The following is an 18,465-nucleotide window of genomic DNA, read 5'->3' as shown; positions in this document are numbered from 1 at the left end:
ATGTTTTCCTACCGTGTTGAAAAACTGTTTTCAGTGCCATTTTGGAACTGCACACATTTCTGCATTTTACTTAATTGGAAATAAGGCCCTTGCTTCATAAGAGCACAGCTGTTAAGTCACAATTACAGTGAAGTGAAGCTCATTATAAAATCAGTCCACATTTTGTCAAAATTTTGGGTAAGAACGGTTTTATTTTACAGCAGTTGTGCTGCGCATAGCCTATGAAGCCTGGTTGGCATTGGGTCCCCTCCTGCGTCCAAAGGTGGCCACAGCGTTCACAAAGCGCCTGTTGTACTGGATGCGCCTCTTGGCACGGCCAGTCTTCTTCTTCTTCTTCTCCTGCTTCTCCACCTGCAGTGGCACAAACAACACAGCTGTGAATGTAACACCCATGTTAACAGTGCAAAATGTGCACAGCCTACGCAGACCTTACAAGAGACGCATAGTACAGACATGCTAGTGTGGGCTAGTAAGAGCTGTCGCGTTTGTAGACTTCTCAAGACTGCTGCCTTTGCCAGACACCACAACCCCCTGCAAGAATTCCAATCCCAACGGTAGTGCAGCGAAAAATTTAAGCAGTCCAACGTTCGCCTACTCCCCTCATGGGAAGAGTGATGCAAGAGGGCATTGCGCAGGAACTCCGCCCAATTCTCACTCTCAAATCCCTCAGGAAGACACTGTCTTTGAGTAACTTCAGCTAGAGGTTGAATCACCTTCCAACCTTTTTACCATATTGGTGGAACACGCAACAATGAACAAAATGCAAGCTTTAGGTTAAAGCTAGCTTGTTCCCAGTATCAATGGCATGCCACGAGAAGAGATCATAAGCGTGGTTTGCTCCTTGTGAGTAGGCAAAGGAACTGTAGCGTGAACAAGAAAGTCTTGCCTATGAGAATACCAGTACTAACAAACTAAGTTCATGCAAGCTTGGCTATAGTGGTCAACCTGGTAACATACAAATAAGCCCCAACTAGCTGCTAATGCATGCACCAGCAAACATGATGCCAATAGGCAACGAGGGCAGTATGTATAAAGCAGATGGCATGAGTATTGTATGTAGTGATGACTGACCTTTGGTGTCTGTCCCTTGACCTTTCCGGCACGGGCCAGGGAGCCGTGGACCTTGCCTGCAAGAAAGTGCAGACTTGAGAACATGGCAGCGTTTCTAGCCCAATATCTTCACAAAGCAAACAAGCTACAACTGCACTGAAAGTTGGGTGCCCCAAAGAAATTAACATTCTACGTAGGCACTGAGGACACTTTCATATAGAACAGTAAGAAAAAAGGCTTCTATCAACAATGAAACAATGAAATGATTGCACAAAAGAAAAGCTATTCACACACACAAAAAAAGGCGAAAGCAATCCAGCATGCGATCATGACATATCTTTGAAATCAGTTGTACATTTCTTTAGAACGCTGCTTGACTGGCTATAACTGAATAATCCTACAAGGTGGACTTCCTAAGACTGCAGAGCAACTTTCTTTAGCAAAGATATATTTCAACGATACTGCCAATAATCTTTTTAAGGCTCCTCTCTCGCTGACTCAGTGAAAAATATGTTTTGAAGTGAAGCATGACAGATTTTTTTATGCGTCAAATCTAAAAACTGGCATCGTGGATAGCTGAAAAGACTGCTGAAAGCATAGTGCGGAACACAAGAAATAGCAGGTGAACATGGCTGTGAGACTGGACTGCATGTGGTAGGCAACATGAAATATGTGGAGGAAAGACCCCCTCCCCCCACTTTTCAGCATAAATGGCCATGGATCACAAAGCATACCATGATGGGGATAAGAATCGAAAAAATAAAAGGGAAAATGTATTGATGTAATATATACAGAAAGAAACTGATGACAGAACTACATGAGTGCTCCTTTGATCATCGACATCACCTTGCCCGCGATTTCTCCAATGTATGGGAATGGTTTGTAACATATGACCCCCGCTGGTGGGAGCTCCGTCTCAGCGCTTAGGGAAGGGAAGGGTTGTCGGAAAAGTGCGGTTTCAAACGGGAAATGTGCATATCACTAGGTGGTACGGACGATGACGAACTACTATCCACTGGGGCAATCTTGTATGTGACTTCAACGAGCTGGCGGAGAACCTTATAGGGAGAGGCCCGAGCAGCGAGACAAAAGCTTCGAAGACAGGCCCATATGGCGAGACAGCATCCAAAGAAGGACCAAAAAGAGCCTGCAGAGGTGCCTGTAACGGTAGGCCTTTTGGGATATCTGCGAGGCAGAGAGACGATCCCGTTCAATCTGGCAAGCTGTTTGAGCCCGAGCTGTCGCATTGTGGGCGTACTCTAAGAACCTAGGGCTCTGATGGCAGGAGAATTTCGAAGGGCAGGGTTGGGTGGCCGCCAAACAATAGGCAGAAAGGAGAAATGCCGGCAGTGTCGTGGCAGGTTGATTTACACAATGTCACAAAAGGCAAAGTGCTGTCCCAATTACGATGATCTGTGCAAAGATGGGTAGAAAGCATTGTGGTTAGCATGCGATTAAGACGCTCGGCAAATCAATTTTTTTTCCCCGGATGGTAGGCTATGGTTAGCTTGTGATGCGCAGAACACGAATGAAGGAGGCCGTCAACGACTTTTGAAAGAAATTAATGACTGTGATCGGTCAGCCGCTGTCGTGGTGCGCCATGGTGGAGAATGCCATTGTGAAGCAGAAAGTCTGCAACGTCAGTGGCACAGCTTGTCGGCAGTGCCTGGATGATGGCATATAGTGTGGTGCAGCCAGCTGCTATGGCAATCGACTTGTTCCCCGCAAAAGAAGTCAGAAATGGTCGAATGGGACAGTGAGGATCTCAATAGACTGAAATGGACCAGCGGGCAACAAGGATGGGCACTTGTGGCGCTGGCAGAAGCCACAAGCAGCAACCTACCGACGCCACACCCGGTCGTATATACAAGACACTCTGAGGTGTCCCACAGTTGAGGCATCATGTAGCTGTTGGAGCACAGCGGAACAGAGAGTTGTAGGAAGTACAAGCAGAAAGTCTGCGCCGTCGGACTTAGTACTGCGTCGGAATACCATCACGGAGGACAAACAGGTGGAGACATGGGTCGTAGAGGTGACAGCGTAGACGATGGATTATGGTGCGCATGTCTGCTGCATCATTGAGCTGTGCCTTCTGGATGTTGCTAAAGTCGGACATGGTGAGAACGCACGCGTCGGCATCATGGGTGGCACAGTTTGGAGGATCCATGGGATGACGAGAGAGGCAGTCGGCATCCTGGTGCATTTGGCTGGACTTGTAAATGGCATCAAAGGTACACGCCATGCGCAGCACTTATAAAGGCGCCACTGAAAGCCGCATAGCGGCGTCTGTTAGAACCACAGGCAGGCCTTGTGCCAGACACCTGCTTCCACTGCAGGCATGACTGAAGTGTGTGCATGCGATTTGCCGCTTGTGTGCGTCCCATATACAGTCTGATTTACAGTGATTTTTTGGACTCCGAAAATTCAGGCATGCTCGATTATTCAGTCTGCTTCGCGGCACCATCCATTCTCCCCATAGACCATAATGTATAACAACTGCCGAAAGTTCAGACACCTTGCAACCTCTCACCTGATTTTTCCGACACTCCTTGAGCCAACCTGATTGATGGCACTTGCCCCAAGTGCATGGTTCGACTTGCTGAATGCCGTTTTTGTTTTGAACTGGGCCTCCTTGCTGCCCCATGAGGTGGCGATACTCAAAATCGCCACCCATCATCATTTCTGCCTGGTTCGGTAGAGTGGCTACGAGTGACTACAGCAGTTCCGGTCTCAGCTTAGTAAGCCATGTCAAGTCAATCCAGCAGCTGATTTGTTTCTTTCTTCGTGCACGACGCTGCGAGTAGGCCATGTTTTTAGTTTGTGCGAATGGTGCCAGCGAATGGTGGTGATAAATATACCACAATGTCAATGGCGAAAAAGAGCACCATTGTGCAGCAAGTCCTGAGCAACCTGTCTCAAAGCGGAGTTGCTCAAGAATTTAATATTTTGAAGCAGACAGTCTCAGATTACATGGGAAACAAGACTAAGGTTCTTGGCGAAGCAACTAAGTCTTCCTCCAGTTTGGAAAGGAAAAAATTTAGAGACGGCAGCCACCCAAAGCTCGAAGAAGCCCTCCACATGTGGTTGTGTGCGACGGTTGCGAAGCGGATTCCTGTGTCTGGAGACCTTCTGAAGCAAAAGGCAGAGACGCTTGCTCTCCGGATGAACATCGAAGGCTTTATGTTCAGTGAGGGATGGCTCCGTAGCTTCAAGAAAAGGTTTGCCCTCGCTTTCAAGAGCGTATGTGGCGAGAGTGGTGCTGTCGACCGGACCCTTGTTGCAAATTATCGCTCGGAGACTCTGGAGTCGCTGTTGTCCCTGTTTTCCCAATGGGGCATCTGCTTAAGAAGAAGTCTGGTGTGTGCAGACCGCTTGGTATGTCTTGAAGAGTCGTTCACGTAGCAATCGACAGCATTCCACAGATGGTAAGCGTGACCATCATTAGCTAGACTTGACACATGAAATATCGCTGTGGCAAGTTTGGGGGTGCGATCATTATGCAGGGGGAAAAAAAAAAAGGAAGAAATAAATATAATTTCGAGGACAAAATTCAGGGGTGCGATCATTATGCAAGTAAATATGATATTAGGTAAAACGTAAAAATGATAGAAAATGCCATTTTTGCTGTCAGTTTATAAAAACAACAATAAAAAACACATCTACAAAACATTAATATCAAGGGAAACTCTGAATGTACATTTTAAAAATAAGTAACCCAGGAATAGTGTCTGAAAAAATAAATGCTCAGTACAGCGCCATTCTTCGAATTAGAAAAAAAAAAAAAAAAAAAAAAAAAAAGACCAGTTCAGTGCTCACGCCATGCAGTGAAGCAGTTTCTGAATCTTGTGAAGCATGGGTGCAGTCCACAATTTTCCCACAAAGGTTCGGGTTTTTGTTCAACTTTCCGGTCTTCGTAACACATTTTGCAGTTCCCCCTTTGGGCCTCTTCTGACGATGGTCGGACGACAAGCCAAAGGAATGTAATACCCCTGTCACACGGCAAATCTAATGTCATTTCCAACAAATGACATTTGTTGCGATTAATGTCATTATCATAGCGCGCTGTCACACAGCGAAAACTAACGTCATTTGAAAAAGATGACAATGACGATAGTAAAAAATAAGACACGCCTCAAACCCACTTTTGTCCAATAATTATTTTCCAATATGCTAAATACCACTAAAATATGTGATCGTTGCTTTCAAACCGTAGCGTTTGATCGCTAACTTGTCGACATTGCCAAAGAAGTCGAGCCGAGCCAAGCCAAGCCAAAGCTAAGGGAAGCAACAGGGCGAACAGAATGGTAGGCGCGTCCACTACATCTGCTAAAGTGGTACGAGAAGGGCAGTTGCATGTTATCATCGTTCTGATGTGCATGCGGGCTTCAAATATTCTCATTCTTGGCGCGTGCCACGGGAAAACACGCGCATGCTTTTAGGCCAAGTCAATTGAAGTGGCCGCGGCCGATGCTCCGGTGCGAACCAACACGACTGCTGCAGCGAAAGCTAAAGACGGCTGTCTGGTCACTGGACTGAGAGTAGTTTTCTGTATTTACGCACGTGGTGGACTTCAATGTCATTAAAGCAATAATTAGGTAATAAAATTGATAGAATAATAGTGATTTTTGTTACAACAAAAAAAGAAGCATGTATTGTTTGCGAAACACTGGTACACTCGTGGTGTCGAGGATACACATTCAGTTCCAAACGAATGCGAATGCGTTTGGCGAACTCATTGGTTTGTAAATGTCATTTTCGACGAATGTCATTACGTTTTACCGTGTGACAGCAAACAAATGGCATTATCAGCGAATGTCATTCATTGTAAATGACATTAGATTTGCCGTGTGACAGGGGTATAATTCACTAGTTCGTCTATCATGCACCTCTTCGAGGACTGGTCGCTCTCAGCGTAGCTGGGCAACTACAAGGTTATGCATCCAAGCATATCTGTTTGAATTCTTGCAGACTGTCTTTATCACCTCTACAGAGAAGAAGAGTAGAAAGAAATCCCACACTGTTGTAAACTGTCTTGCGCTGATCTGTAGTGCTGGGCCGAAATGTGCTACGGACAGCCTTCTTGGCATGAACGGAAGTTTCTCTGCTGCTGATGACAGCACATCATAACCAAGCGAAGTACGCATTTTGAAGATAATCAGTAGAGCTCTCAGGTCATGCAAAAAGATAGGCAGATAAGCACACACAAGGAAGGAGACCGCTCAAGGCCGTAAAGGAAACTCGCCGGTGAACAGTTGCCGCTGTCCTATGCAGACTGAAAACATCATCGCCATCGGAGCTTGAATCTGCTTCACCATCATCTTAAGGAATCATTAGTAACTAGAGTCCTCATAACTGAAGTGAGGGTGCAGCATGGTTTCGAGTACGACGCCATGGGAGTGACTTTCGGTAACTGCACAGTGAGACTGGCAGTGCCCCTTGCTTGGATTTGACGAGAAGCAAAACCGAAACTCTTGGAAACCGGTTGAAAATGCCAGGTCTACATGTTGGAGATATGGCGGACTTTCAGAAATACACTTTGGCGGAACAAACCGACTCATACTCCAAACCAAAGCTCGCTAATAAACAAATCATGCCATTTTCAGTTATCACCACTCAGCACTGTCGGACGGCAAAGCCGGCGATATAATTTAATTCTAGACTTGCTGGGAGTCATTTCACTACAAAACTTAGATGCTAGTGCAGCATAATCGTGAGCAGCATTCTTTTCTCTAGAGTGCAGCAGAAGGTGACAGCCATGCCTCTTCACTGCAACACTAGCACATTAGTTTGCAAGAAGGTCCGTCAAAAATCACATCGGCGCAGTGTGAAAATTTTAACTGATTCTGAAAGTTCAGTGCCTGTATTTACTACTGGATGGCCTTTTAAGGGGATAAACCACGGCTCCAAAACAACGAAATAGGCCATCTGAAGCACCGATCACTGGTGATCAATTTGAATAGGTGTGGTAATGAAAGAGTTAAGTAAGGATTACCAACACGCTTAACAGTCTGCACTTCTAGACGATTTTTGGTTAGGCGGCTCCTGCTTCTTGGCTTGGGAAGTTTCCATTTGACTAATTGGTGCAGGAGCCTGCTTAGGAAGGACAGCATAGGTTGGACTTGAGCATCCGTGCTGTGTACTTTTGTCGACTCTCGTTTTCTATATTTCTAAACATGCTCTCGCAGGCCACCGTGTATTCTTATGAAAGCATCTGCACATAACTGACACTGAATTCAAGCCCTAGTTCATACTCTCAGCTACAATAAATCTGCATGCTCCAGGCCTGTTGCCACCTTCAGCAGCCAGGAAGTTTGTTGTAGCCACAGTTTGTGTACATACTGCACCAATGTGAAATGGAATGTGTTTGGACACTGAACCCTGCAAGCACGGAAGTCAAAAACCTGCTCTCTGCTATTTGCTACATAGTTGTTGTGTTAATAAGAATCCCTCTCATGAAACCTTTCAGTGCAGCAAAAAACAGCATCAAAGGAAAATCTGGTATTCCCCTTCATACTGGCCCATAGTTTACCTGCACTAGCTCTGGCACTGAAGTCGCAGCTGGCAATCAAGACATGGGCTAACGCTAGATAGTATTATGCCAAGATGTTTACAACCAAGGGTGGTATTTTTGTGCTGTCACTTTCAGAGAGAGTTTCACCAGATTTTGTATGACTAGCGCCGGATGTCTTGGCAACATTCCTGGCACTTTGCAAAACACCAGCAACGCTGTCACTCATAGGCACATCTAGTGTTAGCCGCATGAAATCTAGCAACAGTGACTGTCGGAGAATACCGCACTAAGTGCTTTGCATTGTCCACTATGCCCGAGCCTGTTGAGTGGTTCTTAATTTACTGCCTTTACAGGCTACACAGTTATAGACATACACAAAATTAAACTTACCTCCGACCAAAGGTACAACAGCATTGACAAGGGCGCCATCTGTCAGGCAGGCAGACAACAGGTCCGCATCGTTCAGTGGCTTGCCTCCCTCAGCATATAGCCGCTGGTCCTCTGGCACAATACCCTCAGCTGTGTGAAGGTAGTTCTGCAGAAGAATAAACAATGAAAAAGGACTGAAATGCATCGACTATCTTCAAAATTAACAGCGCAAGTTAACAGCTGGCTGATGGGGCACGGGGTCGTAACACAAATCACTTCAGGAAGAGCAACAAGCAGCTATACCGAAGATATAACAGAGGCTTCATGCCCATTTGATATCTCGTTAAGTTTCACGTCATCCACACTTCTATTCAGCTTCATTGATAACACACACACATTTTACACAACACATTTCAAAAGAAACACTGCCTGCACCACTTCTACGTCTCCTTTACTGCTAAGTTTTTCGTTGAAAAGGGTGTTCTCAGGCCCGGAAGCACCCCCCTCCCCCCGCCATTTCAGGAAAACTATTTTTTCACATCACAGAATTCTTTGACTTCTTTCTCCGCCACATGTCTCTGATCGCACATTCTGAGTTTCTGCCGATTGCAACATGATCTACGCGGTAGTCATGGCCTAATAGTCGTTTCTTTTTTCGCATAAGCAGGCACACGGATAGCTAGGCAAGAAACACGGTACTAGTGATCGTTTTCGTGATGCCTACCTTCAGGAAGGCCACTGTCTCGTCGCCGGTCACTTCAACGGCGTGACTCTCCTGGCACTGGATGATTATCTTCATTTTCACCTGTTTTCTGCATAATGAAAAACGCACGATAAACAACGCTGCCTAGCTGCTACCGATATACCGGCGCGACAAACACAAAGCGCGTAGGCAGCCATACACTATCATCACATAGCGAACATTCATTCATGCAAAGTCCGGTCAGATGAAACGGGGTTTGTCCCATGTCCCAACTACCCGAAACTTCCTAGATTGAAAAGAACATTAACAAACTGGTGGATCGTAAGCGCAGCGGAATCATGACATTCAAGATTAAAAGTGAAAAAGTTCTGTTCACAACCTTAATTAAGCCGTCACTCGGGACGCTGGCAACTTAGCGACATCGGCACAGCGGTAAGACACTGACGTGACAGCGGAGGGTTTAGCAACCGTAAGCTGTGCTACATAAATAGCAAAAAAGAGGGCAACGGTACAAGGCAAGTCAAGCTGCCAAACGTCAATGCACTTGGCTTTACAAAGAAGGGCGTACATTGGCAAAATCAAATAGCGACGCGAAGAAACCATGCCGTTCCGATAAGCCTAACAAACCAACCGCAACATCAGGAAAATTTCTCAACGTCAAATCGCCAGATACATAGCACTGTCGTGTTATGACTATGCACGATGCATTACAGAGTATTTGTGTAAGTCATTTAGCTATTCCGAATATTTGTATATGCATCTATTAGCAACATACCTGGTATTCGCGACGAAGATCGTCAGTTCACCAGCGTGAATGAAGTGTAAAAGGTGGCGCCACGTGTTTTCAGAGCGCGCCACAATCGCTGCATTGTACCCAGACATAGGTAGCTGGTGCGACAAATCTAGCGAAATGGTTAAATATAACTTTTACGTGGCATTTTCATGGCAGTTCGCAGGTCACGAAGCCATATGCAGGCATTTTGTTTTCATCTAACGAATATGCGACTTTACAACACTTCGATGGATTTGCACATTAGCAATCGTTTTACATGTCATCCGAGATTACGGCGTAACGCTGATGCCATCATCATAACCTGCGCGTCAAAATCTCGGAGGTCATGCTTTTGGCATACAGCTGTGTTTCCGCTTTTAGAGAAGACAAGCGCAACGCAGTGTACCCGAGTTCGAATGCAAGTAACAACCTTAGATTAGAAAGGGTCTCGTAATGTGGGAGAAATGTCACATTCATCTCAGTAAAGCACTTTCGCTCGCGTTCCTGCTCACTAATGGGGAATTTTCACGCATAGTCGTTTGTTATATTGGTCAGTGACTGGTACGGGTTCAATGACCCTACGATCCGTCGTTATATGCTTAGCTGCTATAAAAATTAGCAGTCAATACTTCCTTCTTTGATTAGGGTTTAGCTTGTGAAATTATTGTTCTACCTGTCAATTTTTCTTTGTGCTTATACTATTATTTCCCTCTTCCTCTCTCCGCACACACACACAAGCACACATAAGAATGTTGATGTCAACCAACTGTGGGAGCAAGATAAAATCAGATATTGATTGTTTGTGCATCTAAGACGCCACCTACTATTCCTCTTTTACGGTAGCGCGGCTTATTGTTTATTCTATTATTTGAAATGGTGAATCGAAATATAAGAAATAATGAAAGAAAGAAAGATCGCATCCACGGTATCTTCTTTCGTCATGTCCCGAAGTTTGTTATGGCAGTAGTGGTATGGTATGGTATGGTATGGTATTCCTTATGCGATGGCGCACTCCCACTGTGGGGGATTGGCCAAGATTTGGATGAAATTAGGCTATCTTTATTAGAAACTGAAAATGGTAAAGCTAACTGGAGGAAATGAACAAAAATAAAAGGTTTAGGAATTCAAGACAATCTCTTTGTAGCAATTATAAAATCCTCCACGGTTGAGCAAATATCCCTGTGGCACTGTCCAAGAGAGGAGGCTCCTAGAGAAAGGATATTTATAATTGAAAAGCTCAAACCAAGCTTTGTAAATCTTGATTCTAGATTTTTTCTTAAAGAAGTGAAACGGCGGCAGAATAAGAAAAAATGATCTATTGTTTTATCTTCTCCACAGACTGGGCACAGAGGGGAGGGCACCAGACCAGCCCTGTGACGATAGAAGTTTAATTTTGGTATTCGACAATGTAATCGGGTAAAGATGACTTCAGTTTATCTGATGGCGACGAGGAACGTCGACCACCACCGCCGCAACAAGGGAATGTGCGAGACGAACCGCAGTTACCAGCACCACCACCACTACTGCTACTACGACAAAAACGGCAGCAGCAACAACGGCAACATCGACACGGCCGGCCGACGGCGGCGGCGCCCGCCTTCTCCATGGCAGTCGTAGATACAAAGGGAACGATCCGAGTCACGGCATCAGCGAGGCTGCCGTCGGCCGAAGCAGCGGACGAGATGGCCATAGCCCTCGCGGTACTCCACGGAGGTGCGGAGGATAACCTGATCATCAGCGACTCCAAATCAGCGGCCCGTTCGTGCTCGCACCACGGGCACCCGTCGCCCGGCTGGCAAGCCGCCCTCCTCAGCGAGGCACCCGAAGACCAGGAGTGGGCCGTCCAGCGGGCCAGGGCCGTTGCCGAGGATCTCGAAAGATTTTCCTCGGGCGATGGAACCCTGGCAGCCGAGCCCCGGGCACCAACATCAACAACCGTTGGACAAATAAAGTTTATTCCTATCCTATCCTCCTTATCTGGTGTGAAAAGAATTTTGAGGCCAAGGGAATAGGAGGTGTCGATATTCTGAAAAATTTGCTACAGCTGGGTTCAAAAAGTCTTGAGTAATTGTATATCTCCTGAATCTAGTAGCCGTCAGGTGAGCTATTGTAGGAAGTAATGGTAATACAGGGCCACTGAGGGCCGCTCTCGCGAGACTGTCAGCCATTTCGTTCATGACTAATCCTTTATGCCCAGGCACCCAGAGCAATCTAATTAAATTTATGTGGGCAGGCACTAGAAAATGATATGTACGTAAAAGGTTAGCGACACCATTTGCTGTGAGCGAGGAACATAAGGATAAAGAATCTGTTATAGTTACTACCGCCGATGTTGACAAATTTAATTTGCATAAGGCTAGGACCACAGCTAGAAATTCAGCCAAAAATACGGAATAAAAGTCCGGAATCCTGATTGCAAATGACCAGTTTAGAGCGGGAGAGAAAATGCCAATTCCAGATTTTTCTTCACACTGTGAGGCGTCTGTCGCAATGACCGTACTTGTAGATAAACTCAATAAATGGTACTGTAATAGGCCGTTTAATATATTATAAGAGAGATGTTTTGCATTATTTGGGTAGATGTCATCATATATAATTTGTAGGTTCTCTCGCACATCACAAATAGGCGGTACCTCTCAGAGACGTACATTTAAGGGATTTATCAATGTTTGTACGAAGACCACCTGTAGTGTATGAAAACGATGCCAGTGTACTCCGAAGAAAAGTGCAGGCTGGGAAATGAATATGTATTTCAATCTTGTAATAGGGGATTCATACACTTTCAAGACTGTTTGCACCGTCAGTAACCGAAATCTACACAATATTGAGGGCAACCTGACTTCTTGGTGTAATATGTCATTGGCAACATATTTCGGTAATCCGCAACACAGTCGTAGGGCTTCCCGCTCAAGTAGAACAAGGGGAAAGTTCATTTTTCTTTTTTTTTCTTTCTTCTGATGAGTACGTGTGCCTCCCAGTACGGCAAAGTACGCACGTTTAACCGCTTCGCGTGTGTCCCCTTGTCGAAACGTTGGCTCCAGCCTGAGACATATCCCTATATTCGACCTCTGTTAATTGATAGCTGAGTAAGCTGATTCGTTAGGGGCAGTATCACACTACGCACTTCGCTCAACGCCTTCAGTTGCTCACAGCAGCGGCAAGTTATCGTCATCACACGAAGTGGTTAATTATACGTGGCATAGGCGGAAAGTTTTCATTTTTCCGGGGAGGGGGCCCGACCAGCTTTCCGAATGCCAGAATGCCACACACACACACACACACACACACACACACACACACACACACACACACACACACACACACACACATATATATATATATATATATATATATATATATATATATATATATATATATATATATATATATATATATATATATATATAACATTTACAACCGAAATGAGGCCAAGCCGCATTCACTCGAAATAGAGAGAGAGAGAAGGATGCATAGAAAGGAAGGGAGGTTAACCAGAGGCAGTTCCGGTTGGTTACCCTGCACGGGGGGACGGGTTAAGGGGGATAAAAAGAGAAAGTGGAAGGGGGAGATAGAAGGAAATAGATACTGGAGACAAGCACGACCAAACCGCGTACACTACAGAGCGGTAGGGGGCGGCGTTCTTACAGTGTGTCGTGAAGCGCCGCAGACCGCAGGAACCATAATAACGCGAGTAAGGCCTTTAGCGTGGATGTTCTGAGGGAGTACTGACCTAAAGCTTTGAATTCTGATAGTGGAAGATTGTCCAACTGGTCCAGTACTCTGCACAGCACTTGCCTCTGGGCACTATATCGCGGGCAGACACAGATAATATGTGCGAGAGTCTCATCGATGTTGCATGTGGCGCACGTGGGGCTGTTGGCCATTCCAATAAGGAAGGCATACGAGTTGGTAAATGCAACGCCTAGCCACAGACGGTACAGCATGGTCTGTTCACGTCGTGGTAAGCCAGGCGGTAGGTGCATCCGTATGTCCGGAGACAACTAACGCAAACGACACATGGTGAAAGCATTCGAGTCCCACAGAGGCAAAGTACATTCACGGGACATCAGTCGCAGCCCAGTCGCAGCGTCTGTTCGCGAAAGCATAATCAAGACACGTTGACCACTTTCATGTGCAGGTCGGGCGGCTTCGTCGGCTTGGTCATTCCCGCTGATGCTGCAATGTCCTGGAAGCCAGTGAAAGATTATGTTGTGTACCTTGTCATGGCTACGGTGATACATGTGTCGAATTTCTTTTAACTTCACTAGAGAAAGACATGGCGAGGGGGAGAAAACAAAACACACCTTAAAACATTTGCACTGACGATGTGAATTCGCTTTTGTGGTGATAGGTTTTGTGGCAAAAAGAAAAAAAAATAATCCGTCCACTTTATCTACGCTAATTAAGACAACAGCTATCACAGCTTGTTTCCAACTAACACCAAACGCGACGTGTTAGTTCGGCCGAGGCGCGGCAGATAAGGCTCAGTGCAGCACTACAGTACCACATCTCACGTAATAGAAAATAGAGATGACGGTTGTCCAATCATCTCTGTATTACGCCTAAAAATGTAACAAAATCGTGACCATTATTTACACTTTAGATGAATAAAAGAATTACAGTGATGCATGCATGGTACTGGGAGCACGTGATGATGATGATGATGATGATGATGATGATGATGATGATGATGATACCCACGTCGTCGGCGCGTGTTTTATCACCCGATCGATGAGAATCATCGCCACCGTCACTGCCTGCTCTCGCGTGCCAGGAAAGAAGAAGACGGGCTTGTTCAAGCTACACCGTCCGTTTGGTTTCAGACTTCGACGAGCGAAGGCGACGACTTCCCACTTTTGGTCAGGATGCTACCGTCGCGTAAGTGGCCGCGGATCTCTTCCTACAGCGGTGTAAATTGGGACGGGGTGTTTTTTTTCTAGTTCTTTTTTTTTGGCAAAGCGGGACAACACTAATGTCCTACGTATGCCAACTCGATAGATAACGAGGGAACTAGTGGTTGGTCGATACTTGACTACAATTATGTCGCAGTTCACTAATGGGATGTGTCTTCTCGTGCAACCACATTTGAACTTTCGGTTAAGAGAGAAAGAGGGAGCTTTTTATTCAAAAGCAGGGATATTTGTCGGCGTATAAGTGTTCGCCTAGGTGCTTTTCTGTTAACGCTTAGCTTCACGTCACTCGCCGCGGTACCTTAGAGGTTATGGGCATAGCAGCATGGCGTCTCGCTTGTAGTGTGGTGATGTGGTGTGTGGGCTTTACAAGTTAGTTCTTTATTCTATATTGCGGGATGGTGTGGGTGTGGCCGATTTTGGCCGCGCAGGCGGCAGTTACGCAACCGAAGGATGATCCTGTTGAAGTTTCCGGCGGTATGCGGTTTTAAGCGGTCACGCCTGTTGCAGGAGTGTCACTCGACGAGGTTACGAGTTAGGAGCTCGAAGATCCGACTACCGATCGCCTAGAACACTTCGCTAATGAGAAAGGGGACCGGCAAGAGACGCAGCTTTGATCACTTCGACGGGTACTGAGAGGGTCTCGGGCCGGCAGCTCAACGAACACACGGTGAGGATTTCACTTCGCATACGTCTCTTGCGTGACCGTGAAGCGGTCGGTATATCGTTTTCCAAGAGCGAAGGAAATTACGTGTCCTAAATGCAGCCGCTGTGACCATTGCTTCGTCAGGAAGAGCTGTACTCGCGACTTGACCGGAGTCGTTCTATTGTTGACGCTCGAACTGACGCATGAGTTAGGAGCTCGAAGCTGTGGTCAGATTCCTCGTTGGTGTTCCGTAATTATCTTCGCACGGGTGCGGTATGTTGCAGAAGCCGCTGTCGCGATCTATCGCCGCGACGATAGATAGTTTTTCTTTTTTTTACAACTACTGATCCAGCTGTAGGGCACATGTAACCGACAAACGGAAGTCTCAGAAGAGCACCGGAGATTATAATAAAGCAGGCGGCGCAGGAACTTTAGGTCACCCAAGGGGCAGTGGGAGGATCAAAGCTCGAAGGAGAACGGTACGTGGTTGGGGCCGTCGAGGTCGGTGTGTGCCCAAGGAGTGTTCCCACGGACAGGTTCCCTGGCGCGCACAGCGGTGCCTCGCAAGGTCCAAATACATTAAAGGCATCTAATGAATACATTGATGCGCCAGAAAAGGAAGAATAAAGACTTGGGAGGGGGAGTACGACAGATTGAGCGCTGAACTTCAACTGATTTTACTCTTACAGCAGGGCAGGGAGAATGAACAAATGCGCATGCGTACATCAGTGTTGCCTAATGTACGCATGCATGAAGCATGTATGTGTTATATCGTGCATATTATTCAGTACGACAGAAATGAAGACATCCTCTGCGTTTATTCCATCTTCTTCCTCCCCCTCGGGCGGCTCCAAGCGCGCGCCTGCTCATGGCGCTGCGGTAGGCAGCGACGCCTTATATAACATATCCCCTCGTGAAAGAAAAAAAAAAAATTGTCCGTTACTTCCTGATGTAATCATGCAGCTTCTTTGGTGTCTTCTTGTTGCGGGCGCTTCTCCTCACGCGCTCTTCGCAACTTGGCAAATTACCTGAAGCTTTTTGCGTGCGCCCTGCAGCAGGTGGTTCAGGAATCAGGGGTGCCTTATCTGCGCTTGATGTGCCAGGTTGTGATGAATTGCTTACAGCCGCACTAGTTGAGTGATCGGATGCCGGTGACCAGGTCATGACAGCAGTGGTACCTAATTTCATTCTGCTGATAGCTTCAGGGTGAACGGCCGCTAATTTGGAAGCATTGCACACCCGCCCATCCTCCGATAGGTAAGAGGCGGGTCCGCGCTTTCCAATAATTTTCTTGGGCGCAGAAAACTGTGAAGATAACTTCCCATGAACTGCAGGTAATTTAACCCGCACGTAGTCACCCACGGCGAAGTTGGGTTCCTTGGCACCGCGTTTTTGATCGGTGTAGCGCTTCGACGTCAGTTGCTTGTTCTTGATGCGCTCTCTCAACTGCTGTAGTGCTTTTGAAGGGTCATCGGTGAAACATCTGTCAGGAAATCCCACAATGTCAAGTCTGGTGCGAGGTTGGCGTCCATGAAGAAGAATAGCGGGTGCAACACCAGTAGTCGCATGAGGCGTACAGCGATATGTTTGTAGGTAATCGAACATCGCTGTTCTTATCTCACGACGTTCTAACAGGGCTAATTGAATATAGGACTTTAATACCCTGTTAAATCTTTCCACTAAGCCGTTAGCTTGCGGGTAATACACAGAAGAGTAGTAATGGGCGATTCCGCGCTCTGTCAGAAAATCTTCAAAACTCGCTGAAGAAAATTGCGGTCCATGGTCGGATACGACACCACGTGGATATCCTTCTCTTGCGAAAAGTTCAAGTAATTTGGTCACTGTAGACGTGGTCGCATCGCGTACGAAAGTCACCTCTGGCCACTTGCTGTGATAATCAATAAGCGTAATGGCAAATCGACAGTCAGCTGGAGCTTGCGTGAAAGGTCCCACAATGTCGATAGCAACTTTGTCCCAGGCTTTCTCGGGAAAAGTCACGGGTTGCATTGGTGCTGCAGATGTACGCGCTGATTTGTCACATGACTGGCAGGCTACACATGTGCGTACAAGTTCTTCAATGTGATTATCCATGCACGGCCACCAATATGACTCCCTAAGACGAGCTTTGGTACGACTAATTCCTGGGTGTGACTCATGAGCCAGATCCATAAGACGGCGGGTCAAAGCGGAAGGCACGACAATCCTGTCACCCCGGCAAAGAATGTCGCTAACAACAGAGAGTTCAGATCGCACGTGAAAGTAAGGTAGCAGCTCTTTTGACAAGGATTTCTTGTCAGGCAAAGAAGTAGTGTGAAACTGCTTAACTTGAGAGATAGCCTGATCGGCGGCACTTGCTTCTTGAAGCTCTTGCATGGTAACTACTGGGGACAAGAGACATATAAATTCTTCTTCGGGTGCATCCTGGATGAAACTCTGTACGGGCAGCCGGGAGAGTGCGTCAGCCACGACATTTTCGCTACCCTTCCTGTATTCCATGGTGTAGTTGTAGCACAGCAACCGTGATGACCAGCGCGCAATCCTTAACGGACGGTGACCTGTGCCTTTCGTTGAGAGGAGCGTAACCAAAGCAGCGTGGTCTGTCCGCAAGGTGAAAGGTCGGCCCCACAGGTAAACGTGCCAGTGCTCGCAAGCCCAGACGCAGGCAAGGGCCTCACGTTCACCGACGGAGTACTTCCGTTCATGCGGTTGAAGAGTGCGTGAGGCGAACGCGACAGTTTGCAGTGATGTTCCGTTATCCTGCTGCAGTACAGCACCTAATCCGTATCCCGAGGCATCAGTTGTAACGTACACGGGTAACTCAGGATCAAAAAGGTGAAGAACTTCGCAAGATGTTATCAACGTTTTCAGCTGCTCCAAGCCGGTTTGGGCTGCCGCAGTCCAAGCGAAAGGCGCGTTTCCTCGAAGCAAAACACGCATTGGCTCCACAACATCAGAAAAATGCGGGATGAACTTGGAGTAGAAGCCTGCGAGGCCCAGCAGCGAGCGAAGTTCATTAATATTTGTAGGTGATGGTGCCTTGGTTATCGCCTCGATAGATGACATCAGTGGGAATAACCCTTTTGCGCTGACAACATGGCCCAGGAAAGTCAACTCAGTGACGTCAAAAACACATTTATAGTTGAGCCTGAGACCAGCGTCAGAGAGCCGTTTCAAAACAGTGCGCAAATTGACCAAGTGATCCTCTCTGGAGCGTCCGTACACGATTATGTCGTCAATGTAGAACAAGACGCATTTGCATCCTTGGAGAATCATGTGCATCATCTTCTGAAGCGCTGACGGTGCCAATGCCAGTCCGAAGCACACCCTCTTAAAGCGAAATAGTCCGTCGTGCGTTATAAACGTCGTGAGATCACGACTCTCTGGACTTAGTGGTAACTGGTGGTATGCAGAAGCTAAATCTAGCTTGGAGAATCGCTGTGCACCAGCCAAGCTGTTCAAAAGTTCCTCAGTTTGTGGCAGGGGAAAACTGTCCACTACTATAGC

The 18,465-nt window shown here is 46.7% G+C and overlaps 1 protein-coding gene across 1 annotated transcript; it reads right to left on the bottom strand.

The window, feature by feature from the left end:
• Positions 1-171: 171 nt before the first annotated feature.
• RpS30 (ribosomal protein S30) lies at positions 172-9,517 on the bottom strand. The gene is made up of 5 exons (XM_075696639.1): positions 9,409-9,517; positions 8,655-8,742; positions 7,952-8,096; positions 1,072-1,127; positions 172-351 (listed from the first exon to the last, which is right to left on the bottom strand). Exons 1-5 carry the CDS (start codon positions 9,513-9,515, stop codon positions 220-222), a joined length of 528 nt encoding a protein of 175 aa, XP_075552754.1. The 5' UTR covers positions 9,516-9,517; the 3' UTR covers positions 172-219.
• Positions 9,518-18,465: the final 8,948 nt, after the last annotated feature.

Source organism: Dermacentor variabilis, chromosome 6, assembly GCF_050947875.1.
Source record: "Dermacentor variabilis isolate Ectoservices chromosome 6, ASM5094787v1, whole genome shotgun sequence".
Lineage (NCBI taxonomy): Eukaryota > Metazoa > Arthropoda > Arachnida > Ixodida > Ixodidae > Dermacentor > Dermacentor variabilis.
The sequence above is the reverse complement of the archived record's forward strand: the minus strand, read 5'-3'. Positions and strand labels throughout refer to the sequence as shown.